Below are 14,272 nucleotides of genomic sequence, written 5' to 3'. Positions count from 1 at the left end.
ACTATATGCCCACTAGAAGGACTTGAATTTTAAAAGGCTGATCAAAATCAAATGATGGCAAGGAGGAGGTGGTGGGGGGAGGAAGATGCTCTCTCGTATGATGGAACGCACGATGGAACAACCACTTTGGAAAGCAGTTTGATCATTTCTTGAAAAGATAAATATACACCTATCATATGATCCAGCCATTCCATTCCTAAGTATTACCAAAGAGAAATGAAAGCATATGTCTGCACAAAGACTTGTACACAACGTTCATAGCAGCTTTATTTATAATGGCCCCAAACTGTAAATAACCCAAACATTCATCAACAGGTGAGTGGTGCTTGCTCTCTCTGCTCTCTCTGCTTCCACCATCTTGCAGTGTGAGACCCCCGGGTCACTGTTGCCACCATCAGATGGACTTTGGACTTCCCAGCCTCAGAAACTGTCTGGAGGATACGTGCTTCAAAACAGGCCTTCAATACATAGCCGTCCTGCAAAACTGATGGAGTTTAGCCATGAGACTGAACAATGTCAAAGAGCAAGTGAATATGAAGATGAGACGAGGACTGAGAAGAAGAGATGAGGACACAGACACACAAAGACAAAAGACCATGTGAAGACACAGGGAGAAGACGGCCATAGGAACCAACCCTGCTGATACCTTGATCTCAGACTTCTGGCCTCCAGAATTGACAGAAAACAAATGTCTGTTGTTTAAAAAATAAACGAATAAAATAAATTTTAAAAATAAATAAAAAATAAATAAAAAAACAGGTGAGTGGCTAAACAAATTACGATATATTAATATAATGAAATATTAATCAACAATAAAGAGGAATGAACTACTTTTACATGGCAACAACATGGATGACTCTCAAAGTAATGATGCTGAGTAAAAGACGCCAGAAATATCCCATTAATACAATTTTTAAAAAAAGCAGACCAACCTGTAGTGACTGAAATCACATCAGTGGGCACAAGGAAATGTTGGGAAGAAAAGGAAACAAGGAAATGTTGGGAGATTACGAACATGTTGCATGAACACAGCAGAGTTAAACTTTTCCTCAGTTGATAGACATTTGTGTTGTTTCCAGTTTGGGCCTTGTGGTAGATACAAAGATGTGCCACCCAGATCCCTCTTTGAGGAAGGATTTACTGTCCAGTTGCAGGAAGTGTGGTCAGCAGAAACCTCCAGTTGATAGCTTCTTCAGGGTCCACCTGAGTGGCAGAGAGCTGCCCTGCCCACGGTCACACCCTTCCCAGAGCAGCTTATGTCCAGTGACTGAGCAAAGCATCGTGGAGGCTGGGTCATTTTTATCCAACATAGGACAATTCAGATGCACAGTATCTGCTCCAGAGTTCCCTGCCAAGTTGGCTGAGCCTCCATCAGACCTGCCATCACAGTTTAACCTCTGCCCACTTCTGCTGCTTCTCCCTTCCTTTCATAGATACTGATACCTAATAAAGATCTTGCACCCAGGGCTGGCCTGTGGCTCACTTGAGAGAGTGCTGTGCTGATAACACCAAGGCCATGGGTTCGGATCCTATATAGGGATGGCCGGTTAGCTCACTTGGGAGAGCGTGATGCTGACAACACCAAGCCAAGGGTTGAGATCCCCTTACTGGTCATCTTTAAAAAAAAAAAAAAAAAAAAGATCTTGCACCCAAAACTTTATCTCAGCATGTTTCCTGGAAATCTGACCTATGACAGGACTACAAACAATGTTTCTATAAACATTTTTGTCCATGTTTCCTGACACACACAAGCACACTTTTCTGTAGGATATTTACCTAGGAGTAGAATTGCTGAGTCACAGAGTATGTTATTTTCAACTTAATTAGATAATGCTGAACTGCTTTCCAAGGTGGTTGACAGGTTTGTGTAAGTTTTTATGTATGAGTGTTTTTGCTAATGCTTGTTATTGTCAGACTTTTAAGTTCTAATCAATTTGGTAAGTGTGTCGTGGTAGGTCATTGTGGCTTTAATTTGCCTTTCCCTGATTACCAAAGAAGTTGATCACTTTTTCAGGTTATTGGCTTTTTGATTTCTTCTGCAAAGTTTCTATCTTTTGCCCATTTTTCTATTGGATTGTCTGTCTTTTATTATAAATTTATATGTTTTGTATATATTGACAAATCCTTTGTCAATTTTATCTGTTGCATTACCTTCTGCTGCTCTGTAGCTTTCCTTCATACTCTCTGATGTTGTCTTGATGAACAGATATTCTTAATTATATCCATCTTTCCTTTGTGATATTGCTTTTTGTACCTTGTTTAAGAAAACCTTCCTTACTCAAGATTATGAAAATATTCTTCTACATTATTATTTTAAAACTTTACAATTTTAGGGGCCGACCCGTGGCTCACTTGGGAGAGTGTGGTGCTGATAACACCAAGGCCACAGGTTTGGATCTCTATATAGGGATGGCCGGTTAGCTCACTTGGGAGAGTGTGGTGCTCAGAACACCAGGTCAAGGGTTAAGATCCCCTTACCAGTCATCTTTTAAAAAAACAAAACAAAAAACCAAAAAACTTTAAAATTTTTCCTTAAAAATTTTTGTTTATTTATTTATTGTGGCAGCTGGCCAGTAAGAGGATCTGAACCCTTGACCTTGTTATATAACACCTCACTCTAACCAACTGAGCTAACTGGCCAGCCCCATTTTGTCTTTTATATATAGGTCCATATGACATTGGAGTTGATTTTGGTGTATGGTGTGAGGTAGGGGTTTGATTTAATTATTTTTCCATAAGGCTACCCAATTGTCCCAGCAAAGTTTATTGAGAGCCTATCTTTTTTTTTTTTTTTTTTTTTTTGTCTTTTTCGTGACCAGCACTCAGCCAGTGAGTGCACGGGCCACTCCTATATAGGATCTGAACCCGCGGCGGGAGCGTCGCCGCGCTCCCAGCGCCGCACTCTCCCAAGTGCGCCACGGGCTCGGCCCAAGAGAGCCTATCGTTTTGCCACTACTATACAGTGCCATTTCTGTCACAAACCAAGTGTTTATGTGTGTGGGAGTCTGTTTCTGTAAACTCATCTCTATTCCATTGGACTAATTGTCTATTCCCAAATCAATACCACACTCTCTTAATTACAATAGCTTTATAATAATCTGGTAGAGTAATTCCTCTAACCTCATTCTTCCTCTACAGTGACTTGGCTATTCTTGGACTGTTACGTCCATATAAATTTAAGAGTCATCTTTTCAAATTCCATAAAAAAATCCAGATGGATTGTTATTAGAAATTGCATCGAACCTATAGATCACCTTGGGAAGAACTGGCAATGTATGTAATACTGAGTTTTCCAATCCATGAACACCATATATTTCTCCATTTACTAAGATCTTTTCTAATTTCTGTCAATAATACTTAATATTTTTCTACATTGGAGGCTTACTCAACTTTTATTAAATTTATTCCTAGTAATTTGGTATTTTTAAATGATATTATAAATGCTATCCTTTTAAGATATAATTTTCTCTTTATCGCTGTTAAATATATTGATTTTTGTATATTGAGTTTTTGAAGTCCAGGAAATTTGTTGAATTACAGATTAATTCTTTTTTGTGTTTGTTTTTGTTTTTTTACAATTTATTAGTCCTCTTGTGAAAACGTCACAAAATTATCACAGATGAAGTCATTGCAGAATCTTTACTCCTTCTGTTATCCAATCTCCAGCTCACTTTTTGCCAGCACCAACATTGGCCTTTGCAGTCCCCCTGACTTTCTTCATTCTGTTCTTGCGTTCCTTTCGCTGTTTTCTTGAGGTCTTTTTCTTCTCATACAAGCCATGTCTTGCGAGTCTCTGTTTGGGTTCATTTTTCTTTGCATAATCCAAGGAATCGTAAATCATGCCAAAGCCAGTTGTCTTGCCACCACCAAAATGTGTTCTGAATCCAAACACAAAGATGACATCTGGTGTGGTCTTGTACATTTTGGCTAGTTTTTCCCGAATTTTTGTCTTCGGTACTGTTGCCTTCCCACGGTGAAGAACGTCAATGACCATTTGTTTCCTCTGAAGTAGTCGGTTGGTCATGAACTTCCTGGTCCGGATAGTTACTGTGTTATTCATGATGGCGGCCTACGCTCGGGAAGTCAGAGAGGAAAAGAGCTACAGATTAATTCTAATTATCTATAGATTTAAAAAAACTTCCTCTGTACACAATTATAATATCTATAAATAATGGCAGTTTTGTTTCTTCCTTTTACAACCCTTATTCCTTTTCTTTCTTTTTCTTTCTTCACTGTGCTGGCCAGAACCTCCAGTATAATGTTGAATAAAAGTGGCAGTAATGGATATCTTTGCTTTGTTCCAGTTTTCAAAATGAAAACTTTCAGTGTTTCACCACTAAGTATGATGTTTACTTTAGTTATTTTTTAAAGACGATTTTTAAAGATTAAGGAAGTTTCCTTCTATGACTAGTTTGGCAAATCTTTTTTTTAAAGAAATTATTCATCCATTTAATAAAACCAATGTTGAATTTTATGAAAAGCTTCTTCTGCATCCTTTGAGATAACTATATGATTTTTCTCTTTTAATCTCTTAATGTGATAAATTACATTAATTGGTTTTTGAATGCTAACTAAACCTTGCATTAAGGTTAAATATAACTTGGTGGTCATATGTACTAACCTTTTTAGATGTTGCTAAATTTTGTTTAATAATACCTTGTTTAGGGATTTTATATCTATGTTCATAAGTGAGATTGGCCTTTAATTTTCCCATATTGACCTTGTCAGATTTTGGGGATCAGGGTCATGTTAGTTACATATAATGGTTTGAGGAGGATAATTTTGGTTCTTTGGGAGTAGGAACTTCCAAATTTCTAGAAGAGTTTGAGTATAAATAAAATTATTATTTTTTTCTTGAATGCTCAATATGATTCACAGATAAAGCAATCTGGGTTTGGAATTTTCTTTGTGGGAAGATCTTTAATTACTGTTTCAATTTCCTTAATAGTTATGGGACTATTCAAATTTTCCATTTCTTCATGAGTCACTTTGTAAATTATTATTTCTAGGAATTTTTCCATTTTATCTAAACATTTTACATTTATTGGCATTAAGTTGTTCTTAATATCTTAGTGTCTTTTAGACATATATAGGATTTTTTGTAATGTCCCCTTCTTTATTCCTAATATTATTTGTCCATTCTCTCTTTTTGTTATTAGTCTCACCAAGTTTTATCAATTTAATTAGATTTTTTGAAAAACAAAGTTTAATTTTTTATTTATTTTATTTTTATTATTATTTTTTGGTGGCTAGCTGGTAAGGGTATCTGAACCCTTGAGCTTGGTGTTACAAGGCTGTGCTCTAACCAATTGAGCCAAGTGGCCAGCCCAAAAGTTTAATTTTTAAAAATAATTCTATTATATGTTCATTTTTTATTTCATTAATTTTTTCTCTTATATTTATTATTTCATTCTTCTACGTTCTTTGAATATAACTTCCTGAAATGCATCCTTGGATTATTAATTTTCAATAATTCTTCTTTTTAAATATATGTATTTAATGCTATAGATTTTACTTTAAATATTATCTTAGCTATACCCACAAATCTTCATATGTAATATCCTCATGATTATTCGGTTCTTTTTTTTTTTTATGAATTTGTAGGAGCTCTTTATATAGTCTGGATACAAGCCATTTACTAATTTTGTGTTTTGTAAATATTTCCTCTTACTTTGTATCATTTGTATTTTCATGAACAGAAAATTTTAATTTCAGTATAGTTCAATTTGCACATTATTTTTTATGGGTTTTTTGTGTGTTTAGTTTAATAAATTTTTCTCTGTCCTGAAATCATGAAGATATCCTTCTCTTTCTCTCTCTCTCTATATATATATATCTTCTAAAAACTTTATATATTTTTCCTTTCAAGCAAAGATTTTTTTGAAATAATAATTCATTATGTTGCTGAATCTGTGGGAAAAAATTAACACTGCACTTGAATCTTACAAATGTTGGCCCTTCCCCTTTGACCCAATTATTCACTTTTAGGAATTGATCCTAAGAAAATGATTCTCAGGAAATAATAATTCACTTTTTTTTTGATGGCTGGCCAATACGGGGATCTGAACCCCTTGACCTTGATGTTATGACCAACTTGGCGCTCTAACCAACTGAACTAATAGGCCAGCCCTAAGAAATAACCATAAGGATATTCATTAAAGCACAATATATAATAAAAAAAATTAGATGAATTAGATATATAATAAAATAGGGCATATCTTATATGAAGTATTTTGTAGCTATAGAGAAATCATTATGGGATTCTGATATTTTCACATAAACCTTGACTGTTACTTCATTTCGTCACAAGCAAATATGTACACATTGTAATTTTAAAATCTAATGAAATATATTTTTTTCTTTTAAAAAATGACCGGTAAGGGGATCTTAACCCTTAGCTTAGTGTTGTCAGCACCACGCTCAGCCAGTGAGGTAACCGGCCATCCCTATAAAGGATCCGAACCCGTGGCCTTGGTGTTATCAGCACCGCACTCTCCCAAGTGAGCCACGGGCCGGCCCTATCTAATAAAATATTTTAAATCACACTTTTAAAGAGCTTTAAGGGCCGAGCCCGCGGCGCACTCGGGAGAGTGCGGCGCTGGGAGCGCAGCGACGCTCCCACCGTGGGTTCGGATCCTATATAGGAATGGCCGGTGCGCTCACTGGCTGAGTACCGGTCACGAAAAAGACAAAAAAAAAAAAAAAAAAGAGCTTTAAATCACATATAGTCATGTTCACAAATGTAATTTTTATTGAAGAGAAATTCACATAACAAAATTAATTTGGTTTTCTAGTATTTTATTGAGGATTTTTCTATCTATATTCATACAGCTATTGGTCTGTAGTTTTCTTTAATTGTGATATCCTTGGCTGGTTTTGATACCAGGGTAATACTGACCTTTAAACACAAACTTTGAACAATTCAGTGGAATTTAGTACATTCACAATGATGTGAACCCACCACCTCTATCTAGTTCCAAAACATTATCATCACTACACAAAGAAACCCTACACACATTAAGCAGTTGCTCTCCATTCCACCCCCTCCCACACACTCTCCAGCCCCTGTAATCTGCATTCTGTGTGTGGATTTACCTATTATGGATATGTAAATGGAATCATATACTATACAACCTTCTGTGTCTGGCTTTTTCACTTAGCAGGACATTTTTGAGGTTTATTTATGTTAGAGAATGTATCCATATTTCATTTCTTTTTTATAGATGAATAGTATTCCATTGTAGCTCACAAATGCAATTTTAACATTTAAAAAACCCAGCAAAAGAGCATACCAAACTCCATCTAGAGCATGATGTTAATTTTGTAATTTAACATGTACATAAGCATAGCAAAAATGGGAAGGAAATATGCCAAAATATTAATAGTGGTTACCTCTACACAGTGGGATTATGAGTGATTTTAATTTTAGTTATACTTCTCTGTTTTCTTGTTTTCACAATATGAAAAAATAAGTCATTTAAAAAGATAAACAGAATGGGTTGAGAACACTTCTCAACCCATTCTATGAGATCAGTATTACCCTGGTATCAAAACCAGATGAGGATTTCACAAGAAAAGAAAACTATAGACCAATATCTCTTGATAATACAGACATTAAAATCTTCAATAAAATACTATAAAACCAAATCCAACAATATATTAAAAGATTCATACACCATGACCAAGTCGGATTTGTTCCAGGAATACAACGTTGGTTTAACATTCAAAAATCAATCAATGTAAACCATATCGGTGGAATAAAGGACAAAAACCACATGATTGTCTCAATAGCATCTGACAAAATTCAACATCTCTTCATGATAAAAAAAAACTCTCAGCCAACTAGGAATAGAAATGAACTCCCTCAAGTGCTGGCCCATGGCTCACTTGGGAGAGTGCGGTGCTGCTAACACCAAGACCACGGGTTCGGATCCTATATAGGGATGGCTGGTTGGCTCACTGGCTGAGTGTGGTGCTGACAGCACCAGGCCAAGGGTTGAGATCCCCTTACAGGTCATCTTTTTTTTAAAAAAAAGAAATGAACTCCCTCAGCCTGATAAAGGGCATCTACACAAAACTCTAACATCCTATTTAATGATGCAAGACTGCATGCTTTCCTGCTAAGATCAGGAACAAGATAAGAATGTCTGCTCTTACCACTTCTATTCAACATTGTAGTAGAAGTTCTAGTGAGGGTGATTAGGCAAGAAAAAGAAATGAAAGGCATCCAGACCAGAAAGGAAGAAGTAAAACTATTTCTGTTCACAGGATGGCATGATCTTAGGTACAGAAAATTCTAAGGAATCCATGAAACAATTATTAGAACTAGTAAACAAGTTCAGCAGTTGCAGGATACAAGGTCAACATACAAAAATCAATTGTATTTCTATATACTAGCAATATAATCCAAAAATGAATTAATACAATTCAAAATAATAAAATACTTAGGAATAAATTTAACTAAGAAAGTACAAGACTTACACTACACTGAAAATTACAAAGCATTTTTGAAAGAAATTAAAGAAGACCTAAGTACATGTAAAGACATCCCATGTTCATGGATCATATGACTTAATGTCCCCATACTGGCCAGCCAAAAAAAAAAAAAAAAAGAATATTGTTGAGATGGCAATACTTCCTAAATTGATTTATCTACAGATTCAATGTAATCCCCATCAAATTCCAACTGGCTTCTTTGCAGAAACTGAGAAAGCTGATCCTATATTGGGTGACCCAGAATTGTCAAAACAATGTGGAGAAAAAAAATGTGAAGGATTCATAGTTCCCACTTTTTTTTTTTTTTTTTGGCAGCTGGTCATTATGGGGAACTGAACCCTTTACCTTGGTGTTACACGGCCATGCTGTAACCAAGTGAGCTAACTGGCTAGCCCCCACTTTTAAAACTTACTGCAAAGCTACAATAATCAAGACAATGTGGGACTAGCATAAAGATTAGACATATAGGCTGGCTGGTTAGTTCAATTGGTTAGAGCATGGCTTGATAACACCAAGGTCCAGGGTTCGATCCCTGTAACTAGCTAACTGCCAAAAAAAATAAAGTCAACTGGTTTTTTACAAGGGGGTCAAGACAATTCAATACTGGAAAGAATAGTCTTTTCAATGAATAGTGCTGGGACAATTAGATATTCACACACACAAGAATGGAATTGGAGCCCTATCTCATATCATATGCAAAAATTAATTCAAAAATGATCAGAGACCTAAATGTAAGAGCTAAAATTCTAAAACTCTTAGAAGAAAACATAGGTGTAAATCTTTGTTACCTGGATTAGGCAATGGTTTCTTAGCTATGAAACCAAAAGCACAAGTTACCAAAAAAAAAAAAAAAGTAAATTGAACTTCATCAAAATTAAAATTTTTTGCAACATAGGGCATCATCAAGAAAGTGTAAGACAACCCAGAAAATGTTAACAAAATCATATATCTGACAAGAGACTTGTATCTAGAATATGTAAAGAACTCATAACTCAATAATAAAAAGAAAAGTAGCCCAGTTTAAAAAATGTGCAAATAATCTGAAAAGATATTTCTCCAAAGAAGATATATGAATGGATAAAAAGCACATGAAAAGATATTCAAAATCATTAGCTATCAGGGAAATGCAAATCAAACCATAATGAGATACCACTTCATACCACTATGATGGCTATATTCAAAAGGACAGATGATAATAACTGTTGGTGAAGATGTGGAGAAATTTGAACCCTCATACACTGCTGGTAGAAATGTAAAATGGTGCGTTTATTTTGGAAAACAATCTAATAGTTCCCCAAAAAGTTAAACATAGAGTTACCATATGACCCTGAAATCTACTCCTAGGAATATACCCAAGTTAAATGAATACACATATCCACACAAAAACGTGCACATGAATGTTCACAGCAGCCTTATTCATAATATCCAAAAAGTAGAAACAACCCAAATGTCCACGAACTAATGAATGGATAAGTCAAATGAGGTATATCCATACAGTGGAATACTATGCATTCATAAAAAAGAACGGAATTCTGATACATGCTAAATCGTGGGTGAAAGTTGAAAACGTTATATGAGTGAAAGAAGTTCAGTCACAAAGGCAGCATATTGCATGATCCATTTAAGTGAAATATCCAGAATAGCCAAATCCATAAAAACAAAGTAGATTAGTGGATACCTATAATTGGAGGTAGGGTGTGAGGGGAAAAGTGGAAGGAAAAAGCTATTGGGAATAGTTTTTTGAAGAGGGGAGTGATAAAATGTTATAAAATTGAATATATAAAAACCATTGAATTGCATGTTTTTTTTTTGTTTTTGTTTTTGTTTTTTTTTAACAGCTGGCCGGTATAGGGATCTAACCCAGGACCTGAATTATACACTTTAAATAGGTGAATTATATAGTGTTTAAATTATAATTTCAATCAAGCTGTTATTAAAAAAAAATTCAATGGGTCTGAAAGCCAGGAGGTCTCTGATGACCCCAGCCAAAGCCATTTCAGTGCCATGTCAGCATGGTGGAAAGCGGGAGGCTGAGGAGTGCATTCAGGCAAGGAAGAAAGGAAGATCCGTGGAGAAGACTCAGAGGCTCAACTGGCCATGATGGTGGTAGTGAGGCTTGATGGAGGGGAGAGCTTGGGGGTGTGTTTTCTGCAGGCCCTATAAGACACCATTACATTCCTCAGCCTGAGATCCAGCGCCTAAAAAAGCTGGTAAAGCTGACTCTGCGGGCCTCTCTTGCCTTCTCTCGGATGCTGGCCAGACCGGCCGGGCCAGTCCCCTCTTCTCTCTACCACTAAAACTTAGCCACACCCTACTTCATCTTGGAGCTCTTCCCTGGAGGTGCCAGCTCCACTGACCTCTCCCTTTTCAACCTGCTTTCACACCGCTTACAACATGTCATCACCATACTGTACTTTACAGTTTCCATGTGCAACTTGCAAGTATGGGGAGGATGCAGACATATACACACTGCTTCCCCAGCCTGTGAGGACAAGGGGACCTGGGCATGATTCCAGCCTATATATCCCCAACTCTTATTCCCACCTGCTCAAGCAGGGACTGTGCAACCCCTTGCTTGGTGCCTCAAAGATTTCTGGGAGCCCCAGGGAATGCTGCAGGTGAGCTCTGGAACAAGTCCAAGAAGGTGCCATGTCTACAGTCTCTTTCCTCTGCTGCTCAAGGTCTTGCTGGCATTGCTAAGTAACATTTGTCAGAGGGGCCCCTGAGCAGGGCAGCTTGTGCTTCTGCCTCACCAAGTTGGTGGTGAGAAAGCCCATGTTCTGAGACCAGTTTTGTTTCTGTGCTTTTTGTGGAGTCAAAAGTGAGATCATCCAGGGCTCAGCTCAGTATATGTTCTAGTGGAAGAACCACACAGAACTCAGCCTCAAGCTGCACCCCTTGCCATAATCTACAACCTCTGATCAGTATGTTTTCTGACAGGCCATGGGTTTCCCCAGCCATGAATAGGAATCCCAGATTCACTGATGCTGAACTGGGGACCTGATTTGGGGAGTAGGAGATTGCCTGGTGTCTGGGACCCAGTACTTTGCGAAGTCTGACCAACTCATTCATTTAACTTTCTCTGACCATCACATCGCCCCTTGCTGGCCTTGTGCAGGTTGGCCTCCCTTTGGGGAGAGAAGGTCATTAGATCTGGGTTTCTAGAAAAGCCATGTTTTCTTGGTGCCTACATGTGTCCACTCATTCATCCAGCAAGTAAGATATATCTACTAATCCTTGGGCCCCAATGTTTTCAGAAAAGCACAAGTCCCGTGAGGCTGGGGTTAAGGTGGGAGGAGGCCTTCCATATACTCAGTCCCCTATTAAGATGCTCATTAATTAGCATATGAAATAAAGGCTCTGATGAAACCTGAAGTAAATGGTGTTTAGCTTTGTTGGACAGTGTTTCCCCAACATCTGTCCACAGGACCCCTTTTTGCCCATCCCACCAACTATCATACAGGAGCACATATGGGAAGTACTCACCTCTAAAATCCAGAACATGTGGCTGGCACTCTGGCCCCAGCCTAGGAGTCTCCTTGACCAACTTCTCTCTTCTCCTGCCACAGGGACTCCTCTCCATATCTTTCAAGGCATAGCCCACAGCTGCCTCCACCTGCTGGGGTGCCAGTATCTCTGAACCACCTGTTCCCTTAAATACCCAGGAACCCTCTCTCCACCTCATACCCACAGCTGCCTCCTGTTTCCAACACTTAGTATCCTTGAGTATCCCTGGATGCCTGTCCCCCCCACCCCCTTTTCCAGGGCATTCCTTGCTACCCTGAATTGCCCCCATGAGGCCATGGGCATGGGATACCACACCTGGCAACAATCCATTGGGGCAAGACTGGCCCTTGAAGGGCTCTCAGAACCTGAGCCCCCCTTCTCAGCCTCCCTGCCCCATAGGGACTCTGCCTCAGGCAGCAGAAGAGCAGGGGACAGGATTAGAGGTGCAGATGGGGGCGGGTCGGCAACCCAGCACAGGCTTCTCCTTTGGACCAGAGGCTGCCTCCATCCCTGAGCCTGGCACTTGGTGAATGAAAGATCAATGACGGTTCTTAGAGAGAAGCCCCCACCCTCCATCTCCCAAATCCCGGACATATTCCTCACGAGGGAATTGGCCACTTCCCAAAACTCAGACACATCCTGGCTGGAGCTGGCAGTGGGCCGGGCACCCCCGGGGCAGCCTGGCAGGGCGGGGTGTCCTGGAGAGCCGCGGATGGGCCTCACACCCAGGCTGGGCCAGGACACCCCGTCCTTGGCCGAGGCCCAAACCGGCTCTGTTTACAGAATCTGTCAGCTCTGTTCCCCCTCCCCCTCCCACCACTTCCCCTAGAGTCCTGGGGGCTGGGAGAGGGCAGGCGGGGCCTAAGGGAGCCTAGGCGGCTGCCAAATCCCAGCAGCCCCTCAGTCCCCCTCCCCTTCTCGGCTCCTAAGACCCAGCCGCCCCCACTTCTCCAGCCTTCTGGTTTCCTCTTCAAAGCGTTGGGTGGCACTCCACCCCGAGTGAATGTGCATTTTAAGAAAAATCTTCAGAAACAATGCTTACCCCCAAGGAAAATTTAGCTAATGGTGAAAAGATAGGCACGGGGAGAGACTTCTAGGCTAGGGGCTTTCTGGAATTCCTCCAGACAGCCGGGAAGGAGGCTTCCTCCTTCCTCGGGATCCCAATTCCTTGGCCCCTGGAAGTATTTCCAGAACTGCTGGAGGGTCTTGGCGCAAAACAGATGTAGCCTGTCGGGCAGGCCGGGGGCTTTCGGGAGTAGCAACGTCCTGCGATAAGGCCAACGGCGGGCGGGCAGGGCCGCAGTGACTCAGCTCCCGCCCGCCGCAGGGAAGCTCCGCAGGCCCCAAAGGTGCAAGACGGGGAAGCGGGGCGACGGGCGTGGGCGGAGCCTGTGCCGCCCCGCCCCCTGGCTCCGGAAAGACCGGCCCGCCACCCCCAGCTTCCCAGAGGCGCCCGGATTTCCCACGGGTTTCCCCGTCTGCTTCAAATAGTAACAGAAGCTGGCACCTTCAGAGCGCTCAGTCTGTGCTAGGCACTTCATAGGTATCGTATCGTGCTTGTTACCCCCAACAAGCCTCTGAAGCAGGTGCCACTATTACTTCCATTTAGAGACAAGAAAACTGAGGCTCAGAGAGGCCAAGTGAGTTGCTCAAGGTCACACAGCTACTGAAGCTACTGTAGCTTCCAAGCCCTGAGACCCCTCTTGCCCCTTCCCAGCCCCCAATGTCCCACTCTGCCAAGTGCGGGTGGGTACCCCAGTGTTGCCTTCCTAGGCAAAAACAGGAAACTGGACATTCCCTGGCCTGGGGGCTAACTCAGAAAAATACATATTTATCATTGTGAGGCAAGTTCTGTGGTATTGATTAAGCATCTGCTGAATTCCAAGCCTGATTTCAGGTGGTGGCAAAGTTTCCCAGCCCTGAATTTCCACTTGACTTCCACTCTGAGGGAAATTCCTGGGTGCAGGGCTGGGCTCCCCTGGGGAATACTGCCTACCCCAGAACCCAGCCCTGCCCCCTGGAGAGATGCAGTCTCCAGAAAGTCCCTGACTTGCTCACAGATTAGCCCCTGAAACCTGTGGCCTTGACAAGTGAGAAGCAGCAGGTCCATGCCACCCCACTGCCACTGGCTGGCCACTGCCCGTGTGGAGTCATGGCCAGGACAGTGCCACAGAAGGCCAGCCTGAGTCCTAAGCCTGGAAGGGTCAAGGAGCAAGGAGCAACCTGCACCCTGGGGCTGCCCTGTGAGGCAGTGAACTTCCTATCATCT

General features: G+C 40.6%; 1 protein-coding gene across 3 annotated transcripts; it reads right to left on the bottom strand.

The window, feature by feature from the left end:
- Positions 1 to 264: 264 nt before the first annotated feature.
- LOC134369816 (small ribosomal subunit protein eS24-like) lies at positions 265 to 13,340 on the bottom strand. Of its 3 annotated transcripts, none has more exons than XR_010022635.1 (3): positions 13,046 to 13,340; positions 11,983 to 12,115; positions 265 to 484 (listed from the first exon to the last, which is right to left on the bottom strand). XR_010022635.1 is itself a non-coding variant. In XM_063086570.1 (3 exons), exons 2-3 carry the CDS (start codon positions 11,998 to 12,000, stop codon positions 3,668 to 3,670), a joined length of 420 nt encoding a protein of 139 aa, XP_062942640.1. In that variant the 5' UTR covers positions 12,001 to 12,115; positions 13,046 to 13,338; the 3' UTR covers positions 3,549 to 3,667. The 3 variants fall into 3 exon arrangements, 2 of the variants coding, with proteins under 2 accessions (XP_062942640.1, XP_062942641.1); XM_063086570.1 differs by lacking the exon at positions 265 to 484 and adding an exon at positions 3,549 to 4,069 and having other exon boundaries at positions 13,046 to 13,338; XM_063086571.1 differs by lacking the exon at positions 265 to 484 and adding an exon at positions 3,549 to 4,069 and having other exon boundaries at positions 11,983 to 12,112; positions 13,046 to 13,338.
- Positions 13,341 to 14,272: the final 932 nt, after the last annotated feature.

Source organism: Cynocephalus volans, chromosome 2 (assembly GCF_027409185.1).
Source record: "Cynocephalus volans isolate mCynVol1 chromosome 2, mCynVol1.pri, whole genome shotgun sequence".
NCBI lineage: Eukaryota > Metazoa > Chordata > Mammalia > Dermoptera > Cynocephalidae > Cynocephalus > Cynocephalus volans.
This window is presented reverse-complemented; position numbering and strand designations above follow the sequence as displayed.